The following is a 21308-nucleotide window of genomic DNA, read 5'->3' as shown; positions in this document are numbered from 1 at the left end:
TGCTTTGTTTACTATCTTTTACTGTACATGTGTGTCGCTGAGACTGAACCCAGATCAGCTGCTCTCAGAGTCCTGTGGGATTCTGTGGGAGTCTTTAATCTGATATGAGGTCAACAGAAAGTAAATAATACATGCAGAGATACACATGACAGCTGACTGTCAGTTTATATGTCATCCTTCAAAATAAAAAAGGTACAAGTCCACTCAGCAAACACAAAACAAACACCATTTACAGGTTAGCCCCGCCCACCTCAAAGTACCCCAACACCCCCCAGAGGTCGAGATAAATAGAAGCAAAATATTCATGTTTTCATATAAGAGTATAGATGTAAATCAAATATACAGAGTTCATGCTTTTTACCAGGACACAAAGTCATCCAGTGTGTTATTTGGCAAGAAGTTCGAAACACCTGTGAACAGGTAAACGTGCTGCATCCAGGAAGAGTTCTCAGATCAGTTAAACAGAGGATGTGTCATGTTTTAGAGGGATTATTTAAAAAGGAACCAAACAAACACACACACCTCCATCTGTCTGCTCCTCTAAAATTTAATCTTACAACCAAGTACCTATCGTCTGACAAGTTATACTCCTCTGGAAACAATGCCTCTGTGCTGGGGAGTTTACACCATCTGTCTGTGGTGAGTCTCAGTTTCACTGTAAACGGTAAGTTTTCTAGTAATTCATGTGTCTTAAGTTTTTTTCAATAACATCATGATGCAGATTAGTCAAAAGGCAAGTTTTGTCATGTCTATCCTCAAGACGGAAGAAAAAACGTTTACAATTTTTGTTGAATTGAGGTGGGATCCATTATTTCAGATGCATTCCAGGAAGTCAGGAAATCTTAACACTGATTTTCTTTAGCAATAAAGCATCAAGAAGTTTTGTGTCTCAGTGTTGATCTAGATCAGATTGTTAGCTGCTCTTCACGCAGATATCTGTTTATCGAGAGGAATAAATCCTCCTCAGATTACCAAAGATGGGGTTCTTCATTTTTATGTTAAATCTGTGAATAGATATTCATTAACTGAAGAGAATAAAAACAAATGATAGCAGGGTCTACACATTTTTAGATGAACACAGAGCTTTTTGTGATATCATCAGGTGGGTCACATAACGTCTCCAGGATCTTCTCCGGTGCGACAAAAACTGACATCTAAAGTCTGCACTTATGGTCGAGCTATGACCACAAGCCCCACACAGATGAACAAGCACACCTTCTTCCCAAGGCTTTTTAGTTTGGTTCCTCTTTGAATAAAAGCCCTTAAAGGACGATTGTGTTCCTCTTCAGTATCAGGATACTTCTGTACGGTGGCTGAGATAGAACAAAAAGAACAACGAGCTGAGAAAACACAACACTGGAAGTTAATTTGTTGGTTTTGAACCCTTATGTTGGTTTGTTCAAACTGCAGCCCCTTTTGGACTCTCCCAGCCACCATAAATTACATGTTTTTATTTGAATGGCCTCATGTCCACCTGCTCGACTCCTTACATTTTTCTTTCCAGAGACACCTTTATCGTTTCATGATTTTGGAAGCCCCTGTACAGAGAGAGGTAGAACGTGTGGTTTCAGATCAGATCAAAGGTTCATTTTCAACAAAAGTCCAATCTGATATTTTGGGGGTCTGAACACAGAACTTGTCTCTGGTCTAGTGTAAAGATGTGGATGTGAATAATCTGTCTAAAACCAAACTATGTACAGTGCAAACAGGAGATCATCATCACTGCTGATAGAGTGTAAACAACACAACGTTTTACTAGAAGCTCACGAACACGACACGTCACTTACCTGAACACTATGACTGATCTATCTACTCAAACAACTGCTTCAAGAGGTCAGCGGGAGTCCACAGTAAAGAGTAGAAAGGATAAAAAAACTCAAAGCAGATTGTCTCTTCCGGTCACCCATGAAACGTTCTGTTGCTCCTCCGAGTTTCACAACATGAACATCTGAAGCAACACACACATGCTCCAAAAGAAATGGGATGCAGAAGAAGAAGAAGATGAAGCAGAGTGAGACGAAGCTGCTCTCTCCTCTTGTCCTTCACATCATAGTGTCCATGCAGACATGCGCCATGTTTGATAAAGTTTCATAAAATACAATCAAGCAACTCTGTCCAGAGCGTCCAATCAAAAGCTCACCGCCCAAACACGGACAAGACGAGGAAGAAACAGCAGAGAGGGATGACTGTTTGTCCCAGATCAGAACGGCATTTAGAAAGGTAGTCTTTGAGAGCCAGATATTCAGACTGATCAATCAATATCATCAATCAGTACAGAACACTGTCCAATGGTTAACTTGTACAGAAAACAGAGCAGGATGAAACATGTGGAGCTCCAGAGATGTGTAGTCAGGGTGTAGTTTTCACCAGAGCCAGACAAGGTTTCTCTTACTTCCAGTTTTTATGCTAAGCTAGGCTAACACCTCCTTATGCATGCTGCTGATCTCCTTCTGAACATCAAGCTATCAAAGAAACTATTTTTTAAATAATATGAGGAGCTAAAGCAGCTGTAAACTTGTTCACGAGGAGAAATCAAAGTTTGAAACCAAACTGAAGCTGCTCGAGCTCGTCATCGATCAGATCATGAAACCAGGGTCTACCTCCGTCGACGCAGAATTATCACGCGAGATATACTTTAATACCGGAGAAATCTGACGTAAAAACAGAACACTACAGTCTCATCTGTGTGTGTGGATAGACTGTCAGGTGGACTAAGGCTTGAAATGTTTCTATTATAAAGTTAATTTAGTTTTTACCAGATCTTATTTTCCAGACACAACTATCCATTAATACCAGGCTTTGTGTACAGCTGTGATAGTTGACCCAGACAGATGACTCAACAATCAAACATCATCTCCTTCACTGGTCAGCTACAGAGTTAGTCAGTTAAACTAACTCTTGATATTTGTATCACTGTAGGTCAGCAATGCTGGTATTATATTGAGCCTAATCTGTACTGCAGCCTCCTTCCACTAGTGGGAGCTGTAGCTCTGGTTAATGGGCCCACTCTGCTCGCTCAGATGTAACCAGCACAGTGGACTGACAGTGTCTTGCAGTGTGGCACAGTTTGGCAGTGTTTGATCTTAAAAATGGAGATCAGGATCCGCATGACCACATTCATGCAGCTGTTAACCACGGTGCTAGCTCTGCTAATGTTAGCCACCCTTTGTAAACTCATCTGCAGACGATGTGGTCCTGCTTGGTCTGAAAACATGACACAGCTCTTTCCAACAATGACTGTAGTTTATGATTACCTGTGTTACATAAATCATGGTAAATTAGGACTGTTGCTGAGTATTCTCTAACCTTTAGATTAGTTTAAAGTCTTACTTTAAAAATTTGGTGTAGGATGCACTTTCATACCTGTTATGTCATCTAAAAAGTGAGCTGCGTCCAAGATAGGGTGAGACCAAATCTTGTGGAGTGCTACTTTGAGTGAAATTACGTTAAGATTTAAGACAACAAGTGACCAGCGGAGGGGGCGATGCAAGTCTCAACAAATTGGTCTTGGGCAGTTGGCCCATCTGAACATTACCACTATCAATGATACTGTACGCTGTGCTCAACTATGGTACAGGAAGCTGGCAACATGGTACTAACAGATGGTTGTAGAAAGAGCTACACGTCTGCATAGAAACTGCACATTGCTGAATGCAGTGGAAGTCTTCATGCAGGACAGTTTTCACCCTCTGAGAGCCCCCAAAACAGACTGTATGTTAAATACCAGTGCACTTATATTAAGGATTTTACAGACATCTCTGGTCAACATCACCGATGCTAAGCTTCACTTTGGTTGCAAACATGCTAACTTATATGTCGCTTCTGTTGCTGTGATAAGAAGAGCAGCTGAGCCACCATGAGATTAGTGAACTGAACTTACACAGATGTAAGATTAGAGAGACAGAGTAAAGCTAATGTGATAGTGATGTGCTAATAAGAATATTACTTTGACAATAAAATATGATGATTGCTGAGGATGTTATACAAAGAATACTCATCTGTCTAAACTGGTCCTTTAATACACTTAAAATAGTTTTTCTTACCACAGCAACAAGGACATAATAATGTGCTGAGATTCAGATTTGGGACAAAAAGTTTGAGTTTTCACCATCTCTAGCCTTCAGACTAAAAACCAGTAGCTCAACAGTTAAAACAGAAAAACTGTCAAAGAAACCCAGCGCGCCTGGGTAAGCCATCGCTGTTAGCATGTTAGCATTACAGCATGAACAGAGTTGGAAGTAGCTGTAGTGGTTTGATTTTAGCTCTGGATGTTTGGATGTTTTTGGTCCCTATAAAGATGGACTATGGTTTGAACAGCTGACAAGCAAGCTGAGTGTTTTGGTGATTTTTGTGGTTCTCTGGATTTGAAGCAGAGGGGAGTGTCTCTGCTCTCACTGGCAATGGGTGGTCTTACTGGGAGGACCCACCCCTGGTGTAAAGCCGTTGACAAGGCTGTTGGGACTTGGAGGCGTGGTCATTGTAGGCGTGGCTTCAACCCTTGAGGTGTGCTCTACCACAGAGCAGCTCCTCTGTGGTGGTCTGGGCTGGACTGGCACTGTTTTGGGGATGACAGATGCCTGTCGAAGCCCGTCAGCTCTCAGAGGTGGTCTGATGGGGGCGGGGCCTGTGGGCATGGTGTCAGGGGTGGGCGGTTTAGGGCTGTGTGCCGATGATGGGCTGGGGGCATTTTGGTCAACAGATTTTGATTCTGCCTCCTGAAGCGTCTGCTGATCCAGGGGCGGGGACTCTTTGTCTGAAGGGGCGGGGCTTGATGATTCAGGGGGCGGGTCCTGCTGCATGCTGCTCTGCCTGGAAGTCCCCGAGCCTGGGATCTCACAGCTGTCAGTGCGACGCCGTGAGCCTTCATGCATCCGACTGGTGGCCACAACAGCCTTCATGGCAGCCTGGTGACACATTCAGAATGACTCACACACACGTTCAAACACACTTTTATTACAGCTCGTTCTAATTCAGAGTGTTTTACTTTATGAGGTCAACAACTCACAGCAGATTTAAGCTGTGATTTCACGCCTAATTTCTGGTGTTTTGATATAGGTATGACATTTATGATGCAATCTGTACACAGAGACATCAAATGTCACATATACTGTGGAACCAGCACATCTATGTTATTATAAATCGTTTCTGTGACCAAACTGGAGACACAGATGTACAGGTCAGCTTAGAAATGTTGGAGTACAACAACTCTTCATGCCCTTCAATGCAGGTCATTGCCCTCTCTCTCCTCCCAGTTTCAGCTCTATCGGCTGTCCTATTTCTCTGAATAAAAGCACAAAAATAAACTCTTAAAAATAACCTCTTCATATTACCAGATATTCCCTCTGTTCTGATTTCAAGCTATGAACTATAGTGTCATGAACTCAGTGCTCTAACTTTGCTTCTTCACCTTAAGTTTGCGTCGAGCGTTGAATTCCTGCAGCTTCCTCTGGGCAGTGTCCATGTGGGAGAAGCGTGCAGCCTTGCCCAGCACCCAGGGGTGCTGCAGAGCCTCCCTCACATTGAGGCGCTTGTGAGGGTCGAGGACGATCAGCTTACTGACCTGTAGAGGGACAGACAGGGACAGGTGCGAGATCAGAACACCTATCCAGGAAGAAGCCTTGACTGACAACGTGCGGAGGAGCAGAGGAACACACCAAGTCCTTGGCGTTGAGGGAGACGTCGTCCCACCATGGAGACACAAACTCATAGTCGCAGTTCAGTATGCGACTGTACATGTACTGATCCCCCCTCGGGTCGAAGAAGGGCTCAAACCCACACAGGCTGGATCATAGGACAAAGTTACAATAAGTAAAGGTACCAGAGTTCATTCATTCAAACATCATGTCTGTTGAATCTTTCTTTTTAACTGATGCATGGTTTGTATTTTGTAAAGACCTTGATGATCAGAAAGTGAATGACACCAGAGGACAGCAGGCTCTCACAGATGTCATAATAATATCAATAACACAGCAGTGTATCATGGTGATGACAGTAATCATCAAACATGTAAGGACATCATTAGTAAGTCTGACACAAACACACAAACAGGAAGTAGAGGTTCACGTTCTGTCTTCACTTCAAGAGACTGTTATGAGACAGACGAGAAACTACAACATAAAGCTGAGATGAGACATCCATAGTGACAGGAGTGAGTCAATACTGAGTCACATCATCCGTGTGTGTGTGTGTGTGTGTGTGTGTGTGTGTGTGTGTGTGTGTGTGTGTGTGTGTGTGTGTGTGTGTGTGTGTGTGTGTGTAGGTGTGTGTGTGTAGGTGTGTGTGTGTGTGTGTGTGTGTGTGTGTGCGTCCGTTACTGGTGGGCAGGTGTTAATGGACTCACAGGATGTAGAGGATGACGCCGACCGACCACATGTCCACCTCGGGCCCGTAGGCATTTCCCCGCAGGATCTCTGGAGCTGAAGGAAGAGGAGCTCGTTAGCCGCCAGATGGCTGACAGAAGCTATGACTGAGAGCACTGTAAAATCCCACAGAGCAGCATCTGCAGTGAACGCATCGCTGCCTACTACCAGATATCAGGGCAACACAGGTCAGTAAACACATCAACTACACATACTCTGCCATCCACCAGCATCACTACCATCTGTCTACTACTGCAACCACAACACTGTCTGCTAGTGCTACTGTACAACTACTGAAGCTACTCCATCTAATACTGTTGCTTTTCATCTGTTACTACACTACTCTGCTAAAGCTGCTACCAGAGGTCTTCAGCATGAAAACAAACACAATACACTCAACCCTCTCTAAATCACCTCCTCCCACCTGAGTGTTAACAGCACTCAGGTGTGCAGCAGGCAGAGGGAGACCAAAGAGAGAGCCACAAGTAACACTATAATAACACTATAATAACACTATAACGCCATTTAACGTAATTTACTTCACTAATAAGACTGCTTACTGCTACTATTCCTTCTACAGATGCTGGAACACAACAGCTACTACCTTCCACTACAACACAATCTACTACTGCTGCTTCACCATGTTCCACTGCTAACACACCACGGTCTGTCCCACAACCATCAGCTAAACCATGAACTACAACCCTTATACCACCTTCTGCTTCCATTAAAACATCGACTATCGTTTTCTTTTACACCTCATTTAAAGCTACTTTAAGTCTTTGTACTCAAACTGTTGTTATTGTAAGATGAGATTTATTTTGATCTAATTAATTTTAAGTGTCACCAAATAGTCCTTATTTAATTCTAGTTTTAGTTTTATCATTGAGTTCTTTAATGAAGTTCAAAAGACTTCTATTTCATATATTGCACTGCCTCTTTAAGGTCGCTCAGGTGATATGGGTTTGAGTTGAAGTAAAGGTGTCACATGAGTTCAATGTGCTGTTGTCCTATATTGATGGAGGGTCATTGAAGGCATCATGACGCACAGCAGAAGTTGTCCCGTGGTCTTTCTTCCCCACAGCTCTCAAGTATGATTAAATTAAGTTTCTAGTTAACGCTGTTGAAGTTTAACAGTTCCGAAGAGATACTTTTTTATTTAATACTTTTTATTTAGTAGTTTTCACACACAAAAGAAACAACAACAAGGAAACAAAACAAGACAAAACAGTTCCGGAGAGATACTAATACAAGTTGCGGCGTTACATTATTTTGTCGTAGAAGAAGTTGGCCATTGGACCTCCTGAGTTCTAACGCTTGCTGCTAATCCAGTTTGTTTTAAGCTTGCTGGCTAAGTTAGCTGATCTCTTTCACTGATATTTGAACTCGTTTTATTTTTTTGAGTCTTATTTGTTCCGGCAACCTGCTCACAGCTCCTCACTGACATCTTACCAGGAGAACAGGTGGTTGAGTGTTTGAGCAGCTGATAATCAATTAATCAACCTTTAAATGTACAGAGCACCAATAGAGTGTACTCTGTGTTATATTATTAACAAAGACCAAACATCAAGACAGGAGAAGATCTGGTCCCATCTTACAGTATAACACTAACACGCTGCTACTATAGACTAAAAAATGCAGCTGCCAGTGTTATTTGGTTATTAATTGTTATTAATTGGTTGTGGGCCTGCTCACTGCAAAGACTTGAATGAAGCTTGCAAACATATGATTATACCTTCATATTGTTATGATATGTATATAACATCACTTTACATCATTTGCATCTTTGAAACATCTTTCCTACTTTAAATTTCTTATGTGGCATCTGGCGGCAATTTGGTGGCTCTTGATAATAACTCATAGGGAATAAATGTCACCAACGTGATGCATTGTGGGATTTATATTGTGTGATCGAGTGTGTGGAATGGGACAGCTCCTCAGTCTGATCTCATCTTAATCCGCCATGAGCAGAATTCAGCGAGTTACAGTGGCATAGACAAACTTCCTTTAACAGGCAGAAACCTTGAGCAGAACCAGACTCATGTTAGATTGCTTAGACCGACCATGTGGTCCTTTCTGCCTGCAGAGCTGACGAGGAGCTGTGCCACATATGTGAGCTAGAGGCCAAACCAAGCAGCTGGTTCCCCCTGAACTGTCCTGCTACTCATTTAGCTTTGCATTTGTTGCTGCTGGCATGCTTTTTAGCTGCAGGTGTATTGTAGGTGAATGATCCAATACTTCTTCTCCTACTGCTACCAACCCATCCACTGCAACTACCATCTGAAGCTGCAAATCCTTCTACTGCAACTCCCATCTGATCCCTTTATCTTTTAATGCTGAACAATCTACTGCAACTGCACAACTATCCAACACTGCTGCTACACAGTGCATTGGGCTTTGTGAACAGTATGACGTCTACCGCACCTTCTGCTACAGCCCCTACTCTCTCTACTTAACCATGTTGAGCACCATCCACTGCTGTTAGTGCACGTCCTGCAGTCGAGTTTATCATCTAATCCTTCTGTTACACCACCTACCTCCACTCCAGTGAGTGCACACTCTACCACTGTTGCTACATCACCTATTTACTCCTGCTACCAGCCCACTCAGTGTTCCCACAGCACCATGTGGTGCAGCTCTGTCACAGTGTGATTCTGGTGATAGACTCACCGCAGTACCCCGGCGTGCCGCAGACGGTCTTCATGGTCACCTGGTCGTCGATGATTTTGGAGAGACCGAAGTCGGCTGTAATAGAGAGGAACATGTGAACATATTGAGTGCGTTCTTTTGTTGTTCTTGTGTTTCTATTTAAAGTGAGTGAGAGGGTGAAGCAGTGGTAGGTGGAGGCGGAGAAAAATGTGTCTCTGCAGGAGAGTCTCTGAACCAAAGGAGGGTGTTGGCGGTGAGGAGGCTGAAAGAGAGCTTCCTCCATCTGTGACTGTTAGCCGGAGGCCCAGCGGCCATCTGGAGGCCCACACACACATAGACATTCACACACACAAACACACATTGAGGTCTATCATCTCAAATAAAAGAAGCAAACACTGAGCCTGACTCTCTGAGCCGCATCCAGACTCAGGGAGCTGCTCAAACTGGAGGCAATAAAATGAGGCTGCTTTCAGGTGCTGTCCAAAATATCACTATCAGAAGAAAGAAAGGAAGAAGGTGGAGAACGGCTGTATCCATCTTCTAGCATGGTTAGCTCTTTCTGCGATATCATAGTGTATTTGCATGTACAAATAATGAGTGAAATGTGACACGTATCCTCATCCTGATCTTACTACATCAGGAAACTTATTGTTACTTTATTGTCAACTGTTCACAGGCTGAGTTCCAATAAAGTTTTGTCCCACACACTGTGGCATTCTTCTTACCAATCTTGAGCGGAGCATCCAGTGACAGGTCGGCGTATAGCAGGTTCTCTGGTTTCAGGTCACGGTGCACAACGCCATTCTCATGAAGATACTGAAACACACAAACACAAGCAGTGTGAAGTCTTCATCAGCGCCATCTACAGGCAGCTTCTTTTATTACAGCTACAACATGCACGTATCTGACAGAGGTGGTTAGAGGGTCTGTAGAGGATTTGGCAGACCGGACTGACAGATGGACTCTTCCTTCAGCTCCCAGAATCCCCTGCTGCTCTCTTAACACTCACTTCCTGCTCTCAGACAACTCAGTGCCATGTAGACATCACTTCATATCCAGCACTTAGTCAAAAAAAGACACAGATCATCTCTATTCTAAGTCTCCTTTTACTTCAGCTCGTCTATCAGACATCAAGCAGACGTCCTGATCTCTACAGCCTGTCTTCACAGAGCATCACAGCTCCATGTATCAGAGTGAAAAGTTGTTTATGTGTTCACACCTGCATGTGCAGCGCCAGCCCCAAATAGATGTGTTTAGGGGCCGCAGGATGTTTCTACACTGAAGATTAACACAGCACATAAACATCTAAAACAGCAAATACAACTGAACTACTTCCTAATACACACACACACACACACACACACACACACACACATATACAGATGTGCGTATGCTTCTCTGCATGCTGGATGTAGGTCAGCTGTTGACAGTGTGTGTTTATGTATTTTTGTGTATTTCTGTGTGCATGTGTGTGTGACAGTGTGTATATTTGTGAGTGTGTATATATGTGTGTGTGTGTGTGTGTGTGTGTGTGTGTGTGTGTGTGTGTGTATTAATCCTCTCTGGTTTTAATCTGTTCAGCAGCAGGATGGAAGCTGCTGTTGCATAAGACGCCTGCAGCTGCTACATGTTGCCATCATGTGCAGCAACACTGCTGCCAGAAACACCTGCAACCAACTACACAGCAACAACTGCAACCAAGTACAGCAACTAGTGCCAACACCTGCAACAAGCTGCTGTGAGTAAAAGTCTGAAAACAACTCAAGGAACTGCTAAAACTCCTGCAACAAGTGACCACGTCCACACAGCTGCTGACATCTCCAAGTGAATGATGCACCTCCAAACCAATCTGACACCAGCTACTGCAATAACAGCATCAACCAGAAGCAACAACTACAGCAGAAGCAGTGGTGGACAAAGTACACAGCTTCATTGCTTAAGTCAAAGTATAGATCCTCCTGGTCAAATATTACTCCAATACAAGTGAAAGTTGCACTGTCAGATTATTACTTGAGTTACAGTCCTAGAGTACTTGCTTTGAATGAAACAAATGTTACGTAGCTCAACACACTTTCTCAGGATGGACAGTAAATTGGGAGTGAGAAACAGGCAGAACATTTCAAACAATACGTGTCATTCTTCATTTCAAAAACCTCTAACACGGGCTGAAGATATGGGCATGGGTGCTCAGGTGGAGAATTACAGCCATCATTACCACCTCTAAATGAACTGCCTGATCTGAGTGAATTTTGCTCTGTGTTTGCTCCACGTTCAACCGAGGGATCACATTTCAGAAAAGAGACAGAAATTTATGAGCTGACTTCAAAGCAAAAGTAGTGAGTAACTAGAGCACTGACAGAAATGTAGTGGAGTAAAAAGTACAATAATTGTCTCATGAATGTAGTGGAGTAAAAATAATAAGTTCCCACAAAAAATAATACTCAAGTAAAGTACAGAGACTCAAAAAAGTTACTTGAGTACATCAGTACCCAAGTAAATTTACTTTGTTACTGTCCACCACTGAGCAGAAGTAATACCAGCAACCAAATACTGCAACAGGTGGATAAAAACTAAAACTACCTGTAGGCACTACAGCGACACCTGAATCAAATAAAAGGCAATAAGACCTGCAACCAACCCCTGCAAGTACAGAAGCTAACAACTAACAGGGTTTAAGAACAGGGACAGCTGCAATTTAAAGCAACGTCTACAACTACAGCAACTTCATACAGAAAAAACACATCAACATGAAAACATGTGCCAGGAAATAAAAATAAATCTTAAAGGAATAGATCAGTGATCCTATGACAAACATTTATTTAACCTGTGGTTGTCCCATTTGTTACAATGGGGGAGGTGGGGTTTATGGCCTATACTCCTGTCAGTGGGAGGGCTCTAAATGTTTTGGCTTCACTTTAATGGAGCTGTCATGTTGTTCATTTTTTTATACAATCTATGGTGAGGACAGACAACAAATACAGTCTTACCGCCACAGCCTCCAGGATCTGTTTGATGACATGGGCAGCATCTCTCTCACTGTAGTAACCGCGTTCCACGATCCTGGATGCAAACACAACATGAATTTTATAGATTTACCTTCACGTATTCATATCCTGAAACAAGCAGAAATAAATCTATGGGGAGGTGGGGATCTCTGTAATTTCACCTCAAGCTTTTTTTTAATCAACACAATCAACTGTAGTGTCTTCATCTAGATTAACCTAGATTACAAACATGCATGGTAACATTATGAACAGCAATATGAAGCTTTTAAACAGAGAGTATTCAGACCTTGTGTATATATTTTCAAAAAGTGTCATGTGATAAGTTAGGTGTTTTTGAAACCAGATATATAAGAATAGGTTGAACTGAGCAGATATTTTTAAATGAAGTTAAGGTGTTAACTTAGATTCGGGAGCAGGACCACGCCTAAACCACACCCTCAATCACCTGACAAGCCTTCTTAAACGTAGCCAGCCTACTCCAACTGCTTGTCCGTGATTCTTCAACCCACCCTCCCTCACCTTACTCTACTGCACTTAACCTATTTCCTTGTCCTCTCCTACTCAACTCGTGCTCGCTCCTTCTATGCCCTGTCTACTTCCAGGTACAACCTGGGTCAAGATCAGCTCAGGCAGGATAACGCTGAGACGGAACCCCCATCCTGAGTCTCCTTCTGCTGGGCACACCACGCACAACTAATTCATTAAATGTTCAACTTATATCCCTGTGTGGCGTGGTCCTTGCTAGTGAAGGTGGTTTTAAATGATGAAGATGAAGGCCCTCACAGTGCACAACAACCTGGAGCAGGTCAGCCTTTTCCTGGATGACTCAGAGAACATCTTTAAATCACACGTTTCCTGTGTAGCTGTATTTCATGGCATCTTTCCTTCTTGAAATATTAAAGAGGAGGGGTCATGAACAGAGAGCTGACGTACGGGTGTAATAACACATTTTGAACCCTTCTGTTATCCTGCTGCTCCTCAGGTCTAAAGGGTCAGCTTATCCAGCATAAAGACACATAGATGTGAATATAACATGAGGTCTGGAGACCTGAGCTGTCCTGTACTCAGTCTAACTGTGAGTGTGTCAGAGCAGCACACCGAGAGCTAACAGTGAAACCCTGGTGTCGTGTTAGGGACTGAAATTGTGAAAGAAGGGATCCAGCTGTTCCTGCTGTGGTTTGGAGAAGTGTGAAGAGAGTCTGAGCGGCAGAACACATCTGAAAATGATCCATAGAGGCTGTCTGCAGCCTCTGCACATATCGCTGCAGTTTTATTTATTGATCTGTTGATTCTTTAATATTTAAATAGCTCCAGTTTGTGTCCGAGTTGCTCAGCAGCAGATCTGATGGAGTCTGAGTCTTCGATTAAAACAGAAGTGATTTAGATAAGATGACAGATGATGAGGTTTTCTGACGCAGAGCAAAGTGAATCAGGACAGAAGAAGGAAACGACTCTCCAAATAGGAAATGTGTCTTTCATACAGGATGAGTTACAGTATGTGTGTGGGTGACGGTAATTTGACAGCCAATCAAAGAGCAAGGATTCTCTGTAAAGACCTGAAAACCTCAGTGATGTGTGTGTGTGTGTGTGTGTGTGTGTGTGTGTGTGTGTGTGTGTGTGTGTGTGTGTGTGTGTGTGTGTGTGTGTGTGTGTGTGTGTGTGTGTGTGTGTGTGTGTGTGTGTGTGTGTGTCTACCTGTCAAACAGCTCTCCTCCTGTCACCAGCTCCAGCACCAGTGCGATGTCAGTGTCTGTCTCAAAGATCTCCTTCAGCTGGATCTGGAAGGTGTTACAGATTTTAAACACCTCTGTGTGAGAGCTGACATTCTCACAGAAACTGACTCCAAATCCAGAACCAGGTCTGCAGTCTGTTTGCAGGAGGTCTCAGCTTGTTCAATCTCAGCCCTGAGCTATGTCAGAGTTAACTATATCACTAAAATAGAGATTAATAATTTTGACAATAAAGATTAGAGACAGTCAGTTTATCACACAAATGAAGTTAAACTTAAAGTTTTTAAGGAATTAAATAATCACTCTGGCTCTGTGTGATAGCACATGAAAATATTTAACCATAAAGACACTGCCTTATCCTATACCATGTGAGGAAACAAACTTACTATGTTTGGGTGTGACAGACGCAGCAGGACGCCGATTTCAGTGCGAACTATTTTCTTGTCGATCTGCAGCACAATCAAAAAAACTTCAGTCAGATTATCTCAGTTTAGATGTTTAAACCACAGACAGTCCCTACTGCATCTGAATTCAAAATAAATCGAGAGAGATGTCCCAGTGTTTCTGAAACAATAGGTTTCAAAGAAAAGATTCAGTGAAACTCATAAAAATCAGGATTACACTAAAGGTGTGGCATGGTTAGCATAGCTTAGCACAAAGACTGGAATCAGATGGAAACTGCTAGCTAAGGTTGATGAAGTTCTATCCCACTCCTTTTCTTTAATTATGTTTACAACAAACACTATGAGAAACAAACATGAGTGTGTGTATTTATAAATATATTTAAATGCTGCTTCTTGGAAGCTAACATGCTAACATGGTTGAGAAACCGAGTTCAGACTCAGGTTAAATTCATTTATATTCTGAATTATCTTGGAATAAGCAAGAATAACCTCTCAGCTTGGTGTTAGCATCCAGGTCCAGTTAATTCATAGGCTACCTAATAGTTAGAAGTTAGGTATGATTAACTAAATGTAAGTCAAATTCTAATAAAATTAGACATGGATTTTAGGTTAGGTTAGAGTTCCTGGTAACTAGGGTTAGCTTGTAGGTCCATTAGAATTAGAAAGACTTCATTTAACTGTATTTTGTAGCTAGCTAAAAGTTAACACCTTGGTCCAATTGATTAGCCTAAATGATTCAGTCAACTCAGGGTAAGATTCTTATGCCTTGTACATAGACAGCCCAGTTTTCCAAAGTAAAATTCCTTGTGTGTTCAAGCATACCTGGCCAATAAAGCTGATTCTGATTCTGATTCTGATTTGAGGTTAGGCTAGGGTTAGGGTCTCGATCCTTTGTGTCAATTATCTGAGCCAACGTATACAAGTTTTTAGAGGACTCATTTTTTATTAATCTAGACTGACAGTTTCTCACACTTCCAGTCTTCAGCTATGCTAGGCTAAAGGTCTCCCTGGACCCATGTATGTGCATCCTCCATCATGGACAAACACTAACCGTCTTCTTGAGCACTTTGATGGCATAGGGTTTCTGAGTCTGTTTCTCCTCGCAGCGATACACGATGGACGTCGCTCCTCTGTAACAAACACACAACATGTATATACATAAAGTACCTTTATACTTTTTACTTTGATATATTAAATTATCAATAAAAGCATCTTATCTTATTATACTGTTTACTCATGCACTCGAACAGAAAAGTCACGCTGACACAAATATCTCCTGACTGTGAAAAATCCACAAAAGTAAGAGGAAGGTTTTGTGTGTGTGTGTGTGTATGGTGTGTGTGTGTGTGTGTTTGTGTGTGTGTGCGTGTGTGTGTGTGCGTGTGTGTGTGTGTGTGTATTTGTGCAGGGGGATCTGCTATTCGTCTGGGACAGATGGAGGAAACAGATCCGTTTGAAAAACAACCACACGCTCACACCCTCTCTCTCTCTCTCTCTCTCTCTCTCTCTCTCTCTCTCTCTCTTTCTCTCTCTCTCTCTCTCTCTCTCTCTCTCTCTCTCTCTCTCTCTCTCTCTCTCTCTCTCTTTCTCTCTCTCTCTCTCTCTCTCTCTCTCTCTCTCTCTCTGTGTTTTACACACGAACACAGAGTCCTGGCTGGTCTCCATGGCAACAGGACACCTGGTTACAGAGCTTGTGGTGGCCTGCTCACATGTCTCCAAATTCACCAGTGACATCATTTTACTGTTCCCACAGATCTGTTTGTGTTGTTACTGATACTGATATAATAACAACAAACAACAGACACACTGTGAGTTAACACACTGCAAACTGCAAACACACGAAAAACATTCACTGCACAGTGTAAAAACATAGTGTATAGACACCAGGCTACTGTAAACAAACACTGTATACACTCATTGTAAACACACACTGTATACACACTACACCCTGCAATTACACACTGCACACTGTATAGTGTCAACACACACTGCACACTGTAAACACACTCTGCACACTGTAAGCACACACGTTAGACACACACTGTAAAGTGTAAAATCAGTGTTGCACAGCATAAACACACACTGACCACTGTAAACAAACACCGTAAACACACACACTGCACATTATAAACACATCTACACTGCAAACACACACTGTGATCGCATACTGCACACTGTAAACACTGTGCACAATATAAACACACTGTACACACGCTGTTAACACAGACTGCAGACTGTTGACACACACTGTATACATACACTGCATACTGAAAACAGACACTGTAAACACGAGGGATGTAATAATTTTCAATCTTATTTTGAACCATTCAGTACTGTATCCTCAGTCCTTAGTCCAAATTAAGAGCTTTTAAATGCTCTTTATTTTACACAGAACTCCAAAGTGGCAAGCAGTGAGGACAGGAGGAAGCAACGTGAGGAAGCACCGCAGTCTTTAGAACCTGCGGTGTGGTTAACGGTAAACAAAAAAAAAGACTGTCTGAAAACATTGTCTTACACGTGCCGCCTGCTCAAAGAGAAACACTTCCAACATTACCGCACACAGAGGCACAACTGCGCAGTGACATCGCTGTCTGAAAGCAGGACAGCCTTGTAACAGCAGAGATGTGGGCATCAAACCTGTTACACTCCATAAGCCCTATTAGCTTCTTTAGTTTGATAAATCAACCTCCAGTGTTGAACAATTGAGCCAGTGAGGTGCAAAACACTGCAGTTCCCCTCGTGTCCACTAGAGTGTCTCCTGCAGTGAGTCAGTCCCCATAGAGCCCCATGTTAAAATGTCCAACTTCTATTCATGAAAACTGTACAGGCTGAATTTACAAATAGCTGAATGACCTGCCTTTTTTTGTCACTTTAACAATCTCATAGTTTATGTGGACTCTCTAAACTGTCAGGACAAATGAAGAGTTTTTAAAGCACAAAGCATCATTTACTGCTTCAAATGTCACATGACGTTTCACCTGAGACACAAGCTCCCACGTTTTACTGTGAAGCATTATTATTCACCCAAATAATAAAGCTTCAGAGCTTCGCTATCTTCCACCCATCTCTTCTGTTTCCTCATCTCCTCTCTCACTGGGTTCACACCATAGACTGTATAAAATATGGACGTAGTATCCGTGACGTCACCCATCTGTTTCTGAAGCGCTGTTTTGAGGCTAATCGTCGGCGGCAGCCATATTGCTGCTGTCAAGCGATTGTGACATAAAGAGGCGGGCTTTGAGCCTCCTCGCCAACAACTACAGTGTTCCCGCCAGTCGATCAAGTAAGCTGTTCCTCTCATTGAAGACTCGTAATCTCAATATCTTCGAAATTGCTGCATTAGAAAAAAATTCACCCCGTACAGTGTGTGCCGATCGAGAAATGAGCTATCCAGACTACACTCGTCTTTTGTACCAGGCTGTAAACATGTTTATTTCTGCTGTAAAGATCGTCTTTTTTGAATTGGTGTGTATGTGGTTTCCTGTACCTCCGGAGCCAGCCTCAAGCGGATCCTCGATGAACTGCAGTTTTTAGCACTTCCGTATTGGACTCATAATTTTAGACTGGAGGTTGCCACTTGGTTCACACTAGCTCCCCCTAGTAGAAAAGGCTAGGATGTGAGGAGAGGAGGTAAGGAAATAAGCTGAGTATGTACAGAATGAGAGATCAAGAAAACTAATCTAAAATAGACTGTTAGCACGTGCTACCTGCTGTATTTACAGTCTCTGGATCTGCTCACAGTGCCCTCTGCTGTGTGGAGTGAGAACACATGAGCAGTTGTTTCTGTATTTATCCCCTCAGTGATTCATCACTGCTTGTTCTCTGACTCTTACAGGGTGAAGAAGAGCTCAGAGACATGTTTGTGTTTGAACTGAAGTAAGAAGCCGTGAGCTGATAGTAAGAATGTCTGAGTTAAAATGATTCTGTGATGATGATTAAACCGAGCTCAGGGTCTACCTCTCCTGCTCCTGATTCTGGTTTAACAGGGAGTTTAGAGCGTGTCCGGTTCCAGGTCTCAATGTAATCTCTAATGTGAAGCTTGACCCACATCAGACCCAGATCAGGACTAGGCCTACATGTGTATATTTTTGTGTGTTGTGTGTGGAAGAGATAATCCAGAACTTGAGGATCACATGGACCCCTCATAGGCTGCTGTGCCCAATGAGAATCTAGGTGAACTCATATGAACTCGTGAACTAAGGATGAGGTCCAGACCTGCCCAGCTCGGAGCTCAGGTTGTAGAACTCCTCCACAGTCCCGTCCCGCCTCGACCCGTCCACCCAGTAGTCCACCGCCTCCGAACCGGGACGGGACGTCGGCATGACGACAGCAGAAGTCCAAGAACCAGGACCAGGGCCTGTCTGAGATCACAGCAGATGACTAGACCGGTTCAGACCGGGTCAGAAGTGACCCGATCAGAACCAGGAGCAGAGTAATCCAGATCAGATCTCAGATTTAAATCCAGCTCGGTAAAACCCAGATTAGAGGAGCGGAGGGGGGATGATTCATGATCCTGATGGGCTTTAATCCAGACCAGCAGGAGGAGGAGGAGGAGGAGGAGGATCCGCCTGCGTCCTCAAACTCTCAATCAGTCCGTGTGTCAGATGAAGATGAAGACTGAAAACTCGGAGACAAACAGATGTGTTAAACCCCGCAGACGCTCTGGCGCTCTAATCCAGACTACAGCAAGAACCGGGATAGGAGACGCTCCTGGTCCGTGTGTGTCGCAGCTTCCATTGGGCCTTTAAACCCTCTTAGATGTCGGATCACTTGAGTCCATCACCCCCTCCCGGCTTTCAGTCGTATTTCCGTGTTTTTACCGGCAGAGACGGTCCGTCTGTCTCCCGGAGCGCAGCAGCCTCAGCCCGGAGAGATGCAGCCCGGAGAGCCGCGACCACAGCACCGGAGCCCGGCTGCGTCTTCACTTGGGAGCGGAGAGCGGAGCCCGGCGGGCTCTGTGCGGATGTCTGCGCTCGGAGCTCGGAGGTTTGAATCCCGGGCAGGGCTGCTCCAGATGTCCGCTGGATCTGCAGAGAGGGATGCTGCTGTAATCTCACCTCCCCGCCCCCTGTCACCGTGCCGACCAATCACAGCCATGCATGGGAGGCTATCCGTGCTCTGATTGGCCAAAATGCCTGTCAATCACCGAAGCCTCAGTCGGCAACCTAAATACAGAAATAACCTAAATACATAAATGTACATTAGCGTGACATCTGGAGCCTTTGATCCTGTGGGATTCAAACCCGCAACTCTGACATCGACACACGTGCCCTGCTCCTCATAAGCACACCTCTTAGGCACGTGACCCTGCCCGTTTTAGCGTCATTTCAGCCTATTATACATCAAATTAATTCTTTATGACAGTGACTTCAAACAGGCTGCAGATGATCACACAGATTCAGAGTAAACACAGATTTCACACCAGAAAACACAGAGGAGCATGAGCTTCAGTATAGAGTCAGAGCAGGAGCTGAGGCCCAGCAGACTGAAACATATAGGCTATGAGTAATACTTAAAGACATGTCAGCTAAATATGATCTTATAAAGGTGATCAGACCTTACTGAGTCCTTTATGTTTCCTTATGTTTTCTGTAAAGGCTCCAACAGGGACATCAAATCAGTTAAAGCTACAAACTCTGCAGCGAATCAGTGCATTACACTAGGCCTATATAAAAACAAACAAATAAAAACATTTCAATTAGCATTTGAAAGACTTAATATCAGAGGTGACCGTAAGTTAAATAGTTTAAACGTTTAACTATTATTAATTATTATTTAAATATATTTTAGTATCATAAGACCTGTATTAATAGGCCTACTATAAATATGTTGGATTATGTGAAATTTACTGCTCAAATATAGAAAAATAAGCAATATTTTCTGTCACTTTGAGAATATTTAAACAGAAAGTAAAAATACACAGACACTTAGAAACAATCTTTGAGAAACAACATAAATCCCCGTAACTGAATCATCATGGGTAAAATACCTGCAGGGACTCCTCCTGCAACATACAGAAGGAGGCACGGCAGCGCCCCCTTGTGGACAAAAGCTCTGCTGACAGTAAACTGACAAGTAACATTAAGTGAGTGTCTGTTACTATAACATTTAGAGTTCATGTTTAAAAAGAATAAACTGTGACCTGTGTGAGAGCTCTGTCTGGACAGGTGAGCATGAACATGAACTCTCAGTGATGTCATCAGTATAAATTTGAGCATGCTCAGTGTTCATTCAAGCCGCTGCTGGATCACAGCTGACAGAGAAACCAGAAGCAGAAACAAACCTGTGAATCCGACCAGGTGTTCCCACCTGGAGCCAGCTGTGACCTCACAGATCTACATTCTGCTTTTATCAGGCTAAACGTAAATATTTGATTTGTGGAGAAAAAACACTTCATTAAGCTGATAACAACTCAGCCTGTGTGTGGAAGTTTCTAACTTTAATGTGTGATAGCTTCAGTATGATGGCAGCATGAACACTTATTCCTCAGTTCAAGCCACAGACCGCAGCTCTGTGATGTTTATCTGCAGTTACTAAACAGAGGTGTGTAGTCTGCTTTAAACAACAGTAAGGGGCTGACAAGTTGATGAACTTTGACCTTTGGTGAGGACTGGAGTCACATGACTTTGACTGTATGGTGTGATCATTAATTAACTGAGCCTCTGAGTGTCTTATAAGTCACGTTGCACTGGACAGGACCCCTCTGACATGTGACAGATTTATCAGTATATACATCTTAATGTATTTGTATAAATTAAATATGTATTTCTATATTGTCTGGCCTCTAGTTTCTCTGTTCTGCTCTAACAGGTCATGTTTCTTGCTATGGATCAATAGTCATGTTTTATAAATCATAAATCACATTTCTCACTTAAAACTGATTAATTATTGATCTTCAACCATGTAAACCAACACATTATGGCCTATAAAGCCAGCGGTTGACAAAGTACATAGCTTCATTACTTAAGTCTAAGTATAGATCCTCCTGGTCAAATATTACTCCAATACAAGTGAAAGTTGTTCAGTCAAATTATTACTTGAGTTAAAGTACTGAAGTACTTGCTTTTAAAAATATTTAAGTATTCAAAGTAATTTTTAAAATTTCTAAAAACTTTGTATTGTCATTAAACATAAATGCAGTCAAGAATACATGGGAGTGCA

At 42.8% G+C, this 21308-nt stretch overlaps 1 protein-coding gene across 2 annotated transcripts; it reads right to left on the bottom strand.

Moving 5' to 3' along the window:
* On the bottom strand, positions 1–19400 carry si:ch73-60h1.1 (calcium/calmodulin-dependent protein kinase type IV). Of its 2 annotated transcripts, none has more exons than XM_034707392.1 (11): positions 18363–19400; positions 15199–15277; positions 14130–14192; positions 13709–13791; positions 11996–12068; positions 9734–9824; positions 9030–9104; positions 6341–6416; positions 5655–5781; positions 5408–5560; positions 1–4904 (listed from the first exon to the last, which is right to left on the bottom strand). In XM_034707392.1, the coding sequence occupies exons 1-11, from the start codon at positions 18467–18469 to the stop codon at positions 4392–4394; spliced, it is 1440 nt and encodes a 479-aa protein (XP_034563283.1). In that variant the 5' UTR covers positions 18470–19400; the 3' UTR covers positions 1–4391. The 2 variants fall into 2 exon arrangements, with proteins under 2 accessions (XP_034563283.1, XP_034563292.1); XM_034707401.1 differs by lacking the exon at positions 18363–19400 and adding an exon at positions 15375–15398.
* Between the last annotated feature and the right edge of the window lie 1908 nt (positions 19401–21308).

Source organism: Notolabrus celidotus, chromosome 2, assembly GCF_009762535.1.
Source record: "Notolabrus celidotus isolate fNotCel1 chromosome 2, fNotCel1.pri, whole genome shotgun sequence".
Classification (NCBI taxonomy): Eukaryota; Metazoa; Chordata; class Actinopteri; order Labriformes; family Labridae; genus Notolabrus; species Notolabrus celidotus.
Note: the sequence above shows the minus strand (reverse complement) of the source record. Positions and strands in the feature narration are given on the sequence as shown.